General features: G+C 36.8%; 1 protein-coding gene across 1 annotated transcript; it reads left to right on the forward strand.

Annotated features, from left to right (window-relative positions):
* The first annotated feature begins 9,521 nt into the window (after nucleotides 1-9,521).
* Nucleotides 9,522-10,059, forward strand: LOC129719817 (cuticle protein 19-like). Its single transcript, XM_055671227.1, has 2 exons — nucleotides 9,522-9,630; nucleotides 9,697-10,059. Exons 1-2 carry the CDS (start codon nucleotides 9,622-9,624, stop codon nucleotides 10,057-10,059), a joined length of 372 nt encoding a protein of 123 aa, XP_055527202.1. The 5' UTR covers nucleotides 9,522-9,621.
* The last annotated feature ends 238 nt before the right edge of the window (nucleotides 10,060-10,297 follow it).

A 10,297-nucleotide genomic window follows, 5' to 3' on the forward strand; every position in this document is an offset into this window, starting at 1 on the left:
TGCATAGCTGCACATAGCTTCTGCTGTTGTTCATTATCTTCACCGGTGTCGGCTATAACTTCTATACGTCGTCTGGAGCAGAGAGACCATTAAATTAATTAACCCCAATTGAGTGTATTCCCAAACCTGTTCCAAGTAATTCATTGACATAAGACAGGCTGTCGTATTCTACGTTAACTCTGCGGTCGTCTAAACAACCTCTTCAACTTTTTTTTATTTCAAATGATTATGATTACTAGGGTGGGGAAAAGTGATCGATTTTCCAAAACCAAGTTTTTTTGGTTCCTTTTGGGGTCCCAAACAACCCTGAACTTATCGGAAGTCGATTGGTTTTGTCTCCGATTGGCGCATTGCATTTCAAATTTGTATGAAAATTTATATGGAAAAACCTACTTTTTTTGCATTTTCCTTTCTAGAGAGCTCAATAATGATCTAATAATGCACTACATTATGTAAAAGTATAGTAGGGGAATGGTGGGTAAAAGGAACAGGGGTGGTAAAATGGACACCCGTTTAAATCTTGACTATTACGTTGAAAAATAGTACAAACTTCTTCGGCACCTTATCTAAGAGGCACTAGAAGCTATTTGAGACAAAGTATGCGACATAAAACAGTCAAGCAATCAAAATAATAAACAAAAACAAAAAAACACGCGTACATTCATGGTGGTGATGTTATTTTTGGCATACATAAAATAAAATGTTTTCTAGTGTAAAACACTATTTTTTAACGGTTTTTCTGCCAATATTTGTACTCAGACCACTAACCAGCAGAAATCATCAAAGGTTAGTAATTGTTTAAATGATTTTCTCGAAATATTTAGGTATTTTCAATAATATGTATGTGCGGGTAAAATGGACAGCCCATGGTGATGGTGAAAAAAATGTGTTTATTTTCATTGGAAAAACTAGATGCTTCGTGTTTATATCAGAAAAACGCAAAGGTAAACTCGGACCGATGAACAGATGACCGCGGCTAAGCGTACCTTTGAATGCCGAATGTCCGGAAAAAAGCTTCCACCGTTTCTCAGTTTCTGGCGGATAAGATCATATATTTTTATTAATTCTACGGCAACAGTGAAAATTGAACTGTTGGTGAATGCATAAGTGTGTCACGTGCTATTGAAGAACATTTGACTATCCGTAAAGGGATAATTAATGTTCACGCCCAAGGTGTTCATATCACCACCTCCCTATGTTCATTTTACCCACACGTGTCCATTTTACCCCCAAAAAATTGCTTTCGAAAATGCTCATGAAAACTACGAAAAATACTATATTTTAGTACTTCTTCTTATTTTTTGTATCAACCATTAGTGACTCAGTAAATGTGCGCTATCGATTCATAGTTGTAGTGTTAAACTGTGGAGGAAATTGGGAAATGGCTTAGGGTGTTCATTTTATCACCCCTTCCCCTATTTTAGATGCCTAACAACTTTGCAGAAGGCACTGAAGACCTAGGATGTCCCCAGCTATAGCTGTTCAAAGTTGGGTACGTCGATTTAAATGCAGAATATCTTGTTTTCTGCCAACATTACCAATTCACCGGCGCTAGTAGCATTTCCATCAGAAAAAACCTGTCGTAACGAGTTTATACACTCAGCTCGATCAAACAAACAAATTCAGGTAAATATTCTAGGCGTAGGTAGAATCTACAACGCATTTCAGAGATTACTTCTGATGAAAATCTGACTAACGCCGGTACACTGGCAGTGTTGACAGAAAAAATGATTTGCAACATAAATTTCGACATACTCAATTTCGAACTGCTCCAGTATTTTTTTGGGACACTCTAGCTCTTTGATGTCTCCGGCCAAGTTGTTAGATGAGGTGAACCAGCCGCCGGCTGAAAGCCTCAAAAATATAGACAAAAAAAAGTTGTTAGGCATCAAAAAACCTACCATTTGAAGTCATGAAACCTATGGTTTGAGCCACTTTGAGCTCTTTAGAATGGAAAAAGCAAAAACGTTGGTTTTACCATACAAATCTCCATATAAATTTGAAATGCAATGCGCCAAGCGGAAGCTAAACCAATCGACTTCCAATAAATTTAGGATTGTTTGGGGCGGTGACACCCCAACAGCCCTAAATACGTTTGCCATACGTACGACAGCCATAAGCGACGTTAGCCATAATATTATTTTCGCATATGGATGTTAGCCATAATATACGACAGCCATAACGTACGATAGCCATAATGTATGTATGCCATAATTCTTTTATTATTGAAAAATTTTATATTTTTTTCCTGCTCAAAAACATTAGGTATTTATTAGGGTGGGGAAAAATGATCGATTTTCCAGAACCAAGTTTTTTGGTTCCTTTTTGGGCCCCACACAACCCTAAACTTATCGGGAGTCGATTGGTTTTGTCGCCGCTTGGCGCATTGCATTTCAAATTTGTATGAAAATTTATATGGGAAAACCCACTTTTTAGCATTTACCTTTCTAGAAAGCTTAATAATGCTCTAATAATGCACTACATTATGTTAAAGTATAGTATATTAGATGCCGAACAACTTTGCAGAAGACACTGAAGGGCTAGGATGTCCCTAAAAAGAGCTATAGCTGTTCAAAGTTGAGTATGTCGATTTGAATGCAGAATATCTTGTTTTCTGCCAACATTACCAATGCACCGGTGTCAGTAGGATTCCCATCAGAAGTAACCTGTCGTAACGAGTTTATACACTCAACTGGATCAAGCAAACAAATTTAGGTCAATATCTAGGCGTAGGTAGAGTCTACAACGTGTTTCAGAGGGTACTTCAGATGGAAATCTGACTGACGCCGGTACACTGGCAGTGTTGGCAGAAAAAATGATTTGCAATATAAATTTCGACATAATCAACTTTGAACAGCTCTAATATTTTTTTGGGACACCCTAGCTCTTTAGTGTCTTCGGCCAAGTTGTTAGGCATCAAAAAACCCACCATCTGAAGTCATGAAACTTATGGTTTGGGCCATTTTGAGCTCTTTAGAATGGAAAATGTAAAAAAGTTTGTTTTTCCATACAAATCTCCATATAAATTTGAAATGCAATGCGCCAAGCGAAGACAAAACCAATCGACTTCCGATAAATTTAGGATTGTTTGGGGCCCCGAATAGAACAAAAAAAAAACTGGGTTCTGGCTTTCTGCTATCAAGTTTCGTTTTTTCCATATAACGATTCCCCACCCTAGTATTTATAGTTAATAAGGCATGATTGATTGAATGTTGTTCTGCCCTATGGATGAAGGATGATTATAGATTTCAAGCACGTTGTATATCTCTTCAATATTTCTAACGCAGTTTTTTACGATGTAAAAAGTGGAAATAAAATTGCCAATACAGTAACTACAATTATGCATTATTAAACAATTGAATGTGATAACAGGAGTTATGGTACACAACCTTCTGGGATAATTAATTTCACCAGCACAAAGTATTTTTTTATATTGAAAATTTTATTTACAGTTAAAAATATTTTTCGTTTGTACAAAAATGATTCATTATTTAATTTGTCCTAATATTCTATACTAAACTATTCGAATCTGATATATCGCCATAATATGTTTTAAACTCTTCTTATTCTAGTATATAATAATAGTTTCCTGAATATATAATGTATTCTAACTATGTGTTTAACCAATATTATCCCATAATTTTCAGCAAATCTATGTACATAACTTACTGAATCGTGATTTTCGAAATTTTCGAAATTTTCATATAATTAGCTTATCTTTTAGCTGCTGGAATGATTTCCGATATTGGTCATCGATTTTTGATATAAAAGACGAGATGAAACCTTTGGTATATTTTCATTTATCGATTATACGGGAAAATTGGTTTGATTATCCGGAGTCATGTTTTTTCTTTCAATTCTGGATTTTGTTTATATCTGTAACGTTTGCCTTTTTGTCGTTTTTGTCTAGAACTACCAAAGTTCATACAATATTTTGTGCCATGAGCTGCGTAGTAAACTCAAGGCATAAAGAAAGGTGACACGATTGGCTCATCTCATTTTGAATAATTTGGAAACTTTTAAACTTTTTGGTAGCATGAACAACAGCCAGGGCTTGATTTTTTTGTATGTCAAGTAGCAGGTCCATTTTTGACAAATTCATCAATCTAGTTTTGATGCTAAATAAATTTGTATTGATTTTTACTCAGATAAAAAACAGACAGAGTATTTCGAACTTGTAAATTCATCTTTCCCAAAATCAATAGGAACTTTTTCAAAATCTGTTGGAAACTTTTAAACATTTATAAAGTAATAATTCTTACAATATGCATCGGTGATTTGATTTATTTTTTACTAACAACCACAAATAATCCACACTGTATAGAATAAAAAAATCATCATCATGCGACTCTGCATCTCGATTCTCCTTGCATAGACTGCAAGTTGTGATTCTTTTATACGAAAAAATATGGTTTGAAACTACTAGCTAAATTCCGAAAAAGGAGATAAACATTAAATTAAATAAATCATTTGCATTACCGTATTTATTACATTCGAATATTATAGCAGGACATTCTAGATAATACAACCAAAATAATACCAGTAAATAACATCAACAGTTATAGGCTCACATGTTAGCAAAAGCTGCAGATCATCAGAACATCAACGCTCAATAGAACTCTTTTTTTGGGACTTTCATTTGACCAGCCCCTGATTTAAAAAAATATATAAACAATATTTATTACACAGTTCCAACAAATGAAATTCACTATTAATACAAATGTAACAAATGTAATAATGTAAACATATGATGGTTTCTAGCACATTAAGTGAAAAACATACACAATTTCACACCGTTGATAATGCACAATACAGAATCGTTTTAAACTATCTGAATTTGTACATTGAGTTGATATAAACTTAAAACTGCAAATATAACTATGCATTCAAATTTACTTTATTCATGTATATGTAAACAAATGTAAATATACGTGAAATTTTTTTGCAGTGTAGTGCGAAAGTAACCTTCGTTAATTGCTTGCAGCACACAGTTGTTTGTATGCGAGAGGCCGCCGCTTCCGTTAATTGATAACTCACAGCGCATTTAACCTTTTATTACTTGTTTCACGCGTACCATTACAGCAGAGTCGAATGTAAGATAGATAGTTGAACTGGAATTTATAAAAAGAGTAGAAAAAATCACAGGAGGGTTGTGTGCAAAGCTACGACCGCAAGGTTGAAGTAGAATACTTTTACACAGCTCTACTTACGGCTATACATTAACCTACGGCCGGGCGAATCGGTTCACGCCACTTTTCGCGTTTAGCCTGGCAGAGGCCTAATGCGCACGGCCAACACAATAGAAAGGTGTTTTTACATTGAAAATTAGACACGGCTTTACTGGAGTAAATGTTGGCAAATGCAACTACCGCTATTACCGCCGCTATCGTAACGAAAAATGACGCGCGTCTAAGCACACCCGAACTGTTTCGCCGTGCCGCTTTCATTTACTTCCTTATAACATCCGCCTCATGGAAGTACCGGCTGCACCTACCGCTGAGGCTGTTACCATACTGCTACTGGTACCCAAAACTATTAACTCTTCAAATTAAGTGTTTTATTTGTCCTCAAAAGAACAATTGTTCAATTCCATATCGGATATAATGCAATCGCATCTCTGTAATATTACCAACAGTAATATTCTTCTGAACAAAATGATCCAACTCTTCCATTAGCGGATATGCCGGCTGATGTACGGCAAATATCTCGCCCGATCGCTCGCGTTGGCGTTCGTTCTCAGGCAGAGGCCTGAGACGTGGTGACCAACCACAGGGCAAGTGATTTGTTTAATTTGAAGGCAGCCACAGGCGCAACCCGGACGGTTCATCCAGCTCACCTTCCGACTGATGAATGTGGCTAGTTTTTCCAGAAACACTCTTTTACCATTACCTAATGTTCTTCAGACAAATTATTCGAAAATTCGCATATGATTTTTGTATCCAGCGAATAAACACCGTTGCGCTCTCACACACGCAACGGTTTTAACCCGTATCTTATTGCGGTTTGTAACATCAAGCGATTTCGTTTGCTCGCTGTTGCGTGTTGCATCATGTTGCAACTTGGCAGCTGGGAGACGACGAAATTCTGTTCATGCTGATTGATTAAATCGACTTCATATTAGCTCTGCATAGTCGAACTAACTGCTTTTGTGAATGCGTTCTAACAGGGCAGTTTATTATTCAAAGTCGGTTATGCTGATCGCAGCCTTTGCGCTGCCCCTACCGTGGGGGGTTTACGAAATAAAGTAAAAATTAGACAACTACAACAGAATTTGATTGCATCCCGCACATAATGTCTGCTTTTGCTGATGCCAGAAAATTATCAACCTTCAATTATTTGTTTATTTGCCTTGAAAAAGGCATTTTGCGGTTCAAAACCGGTTGCTGATCGCAACCTTTGAGCTGCCCTAACAGTGGGGGAATTAAGATACACGGACAACATGCACTGTGGAAGCTATTTCACATTCAGTGAATTAGACGGGCGCTACAGATTTAAATTACTAGGATCCAACACAGGATGCTTGCTTGCGTTGTCAAAAAATTATTAATTTTCAATGACTTGTTTATTTGTCTTGAAAAAGGCATTTTGATTTTCAAAATTGGATTTCCCGATGGCAATCTTCATGCTGCCCCAACACGGGGGGAATAATGGCAGTCTAGCGACACACGCTGAGAAGAACCGCGCTGCTCCTGAGACGTGGTGACCAACCACAGGGTTAGTGCTGTTGCTAAGGAAGGACGACTGCTGTTTTCGCTGTCTAGAACTATTATGAGCGGCTTCGGCTGTAACAGGCTCTTATGTAGGCCAAATAGCATGTTTTCAATTGCAAGGTATATGATTCTGTCGACCGTCCTTGGGAAGCAATCATATAATGACCAATCAGAGGTCAAATTTTTCGTTTTGACAAGGCTTGACTATTTTCAATAGTACAAGAATGCGAATAATAAAACTACAATTATCTTCTTTTGGGAAGAATCTTAGAAGATTTTCCAATCTATTGCTGCAAGAACGAAGGAAATCCATCGAATACTAACCAATTTATTAGCATTTGAAATTGGACATATATTTCACTTTTTTCGGTTTTAGATTTTCATTTCACATCCCTATGTAGCCGAACTTCCTGAGAGAAGTATTCTACTTCAAAAGGAAATTGCAAAATTATGGCTAACGTCTATTATGGCTATCATATATTATGGCTTTCGTCTATTATGGCCAACGTACTGTATGGCAATCATCTTTATGGCAGCCGTATGTATAGCAAACGTTCGTATGGCTATCGTATTTATGGCTGTTGGCGGGTCCCCGTTTGGGGCTCCAAATAGAACAAAAAAAAACTCGGTTCTGGCTTTCTGCTATCAAGTTTCGTTTTTTCCCATATAACGATTCCCCACCCTAGTGATTACTGTACATCTCAGAAACGTAGGGAATAATATCAATAAGATCAACTGAGTTACGGAATTTTATTCTATATAGCAGAAGACTTCCTCAAGTGTGAACGAACATCAATGCTAAGCTAACATTAATAACAACATTAATAACAAAAAAATTGAACATTTCAGAAAGGTCCGCCATCGGCTTATTGACGAAGTTTTTTCATGATACCGGAACAAGAGCGGTGTATATTTTAATTCCACCAACCAACTGTTTGCAGTTCAATGCTCTGTAGTTATTTTTGTGCACAAAAGATCTTAAAGACCATCACAACAAAAACTTTGATTAGGCGACACTGAGACAAATTCGTTGGGTTGCGTATTTGGGGAACAAATGGACTCAAGTGGTTGGTCTAGAATGTTTTTGTTTTTTTTTTTTGGCGTAATGTGATGACGCTTTATCTGGCATACTCATACACCTTTCGTAGGCATGGTGTTTTTGAAGAAATGGAATCAACAGTTTCTTCAAACATTCTTTCTGATAATGGGGCCGTTCCTAAACCACGTGGTCATATTTTGATCCCTTTTTATATCCCCCGTACCCCCCGTGGTCTTTCGTGGACTTTTGGCCAACACCCCCCCCTCTTCAAATGCCAAAAATTCGCTTAAATTTCTTAAATTTCTATTATTAAACATTCGGTATATTCTATATTTCTAAAATGCGAAAGCTTTTGTTCTTGACTTGGTGGCAACAATAAATTATAAGTCAGGAAAAAAGACCACGTGGTCATTTCGGTAACCCCCCCACCACCATGCGTGGTCTTTCGTGGTCTTTGTCAAACCCCCCCGTCCCCCTCTTAATGACCACGTGGTTTAGGAACGGTCACTAAACGTCTTGAATGATTTTATAACCACTTGGCTTGAACCATGAAATTGACGCGAAAAAGAGTTCACCCTTTATTGCCCAGAATAGTTTGCTGGGGGATTTTAAAAAAACGCTAAATACACTTCATTTGTGTTTTGGAAGTTTCTTTTATTCAAATGTATTATAGCAGTGTTGAATTGTACTTAAAATATCAGAAACGTCGAATTCAGTGATTCATTTCCGCTAGTTCTCAACTGAGTTTTTTGTTAAACAAAATTTGTTTAAAATGAAAAACTACTCAATACTGTCTACTGCCTGTCCATAAACTATAAGTTATAACTCATATGCTGAACACAAATACATAAAAACACGCACACGTGATACGTACATTCAACCACACAAAAAGTACACATAAAAACATTCGTTCAGTTTTCGAAACTAAGTCGCTGTGAATATGTGACATTACTCTACAAAATTCAATCAAAAGTTCCACTATAGTAAATCGTTCTAACCAAACACGACTAGCCTTGCATAAAAACTTCACCGAAAACTTCATGATCGAATTATTTAGTGTATGAAATTCGACAAAGCCAACAATTTTCGCAACACCTTCCCCATCGTGAGCTCCACATTTGGTTGCATCTCATAGAACGAATGCAACCGCAACCGCATTCGCGAATTGATCGGAGGTGCTTTTGTCACAGAGAAACGGATAGCAAGTTTCTTTATGTGCCTCAAAAGAGTACGTATTACTTAAATAAAAAGTTATGAGAATGATAATTCCAACATTCTTGATTCATAATTGTTGAATTTTTCGTTGTAGATTGTATTTTTCGATGTTAATTCAAATTTCAAGCAAACCATCACGTAGCAACATCTGTTAGTCCGTGATGTAGTTTTCAGGTTTTCTACGGTTCAAGTTCGCATGCATCGGTCTTCAGCGCATTCATCTTCCAATCTTCACTAGCTTACCCTTTGTGCGGCAGACATCAAGTAACAGTAGAGAGTTAGGCTTAAGTTGGTTCAAATTTTTGCTATAATAAGTATTTGAATCTTGTAACTTGTCTGGACTTGCTTCGACTAATCATTGTATGCGACACAATTTTGCTTGGAAATTTTTCAAAATGAATCATTCTTTTAAGCGATTTAGTCGATTTAGGAAGCAGAAGTAAGTATCTAGTTAATAAATTGAACATACATGCAGAAAAGTTGAGCTGGAGCACGGCATTTATGCTTCTGATGAGGGTGCAGCGATAGGGAAGTTTTAATACACTAACATGATGAAAACTTTGAACCCGTATAAATTGGCTGACGAAGTCTTCGTCGGAGTCAGTCTAAAAACAGCTGCTGCGCTAAGTAATAACTCTAAGAACAAAACTTCTCAAAATGTTCAGAGTAAGAAGGTTTTGATTTGCGTGCGTTAAGCCAGTTAGTTAATTAAGTTTCATACCCTATTTTTAGCCTATGATTTTTCTTGCCTTAATGTGCCTAGCTGCTGCTGAGATTTATAAGGAAGACTTTGCTCATCCAAAGTATAAGTTTCAGTACGGAGTAAAAGACTTTCATACTGGCGATAGCAAGGATCAATGGGAGCATCGTGATGGTGATATCGTGAGAGGTCAATATACATTGTACGAGGCGGACGGTACCAAGCGAGTAGTGGAGTACACTTCAGACAAGCATAAAGGTTTCCAGGCTCACGTGAAGCGTGTAGGTCATGCCCAGCATCCCCAACTATACTCTTCAGACGCGAATGACCAACATTTTGTAGGTTCCAAAGGCCACGCTAGTAGTTATGCTAACTTGTATCAACAACATCACTAAAAGCACAAAAGATTTTTGAGTAAAATATGGAATGTTGTTTTTATGGAATTGTATGTTGATTGCGTGATATTGAATATACGACTGAAAAGAATTATATTAAAAAACTCAAAATTAAAATCATTTTCCGAATCCCATGTAACGCTAAAAGAGCTCAGAGAGACAGACAGACAGGTTTTGTGTTATTTGAATTTTCGTTTGCTGTTAGGCAATTATAGAATATTTTGCAATAATAAATGCA

This window comes from Wyeomyia smithii, chromosome 2 (genome assembly GCF_029784165.1).
Source record: "Wyeomyia smithii strain HCP4-BCI-WySm-NY-G18 chromosome 2, ASM2978416v1, whole genome shotgun sequence".
Classification (NCBI taxonomy): Eukaryota; Metazoa; Arthropoda; class Insecta; order Diptera; family Culicidae; genus Wyeomyia; species Wyeomyia smithii.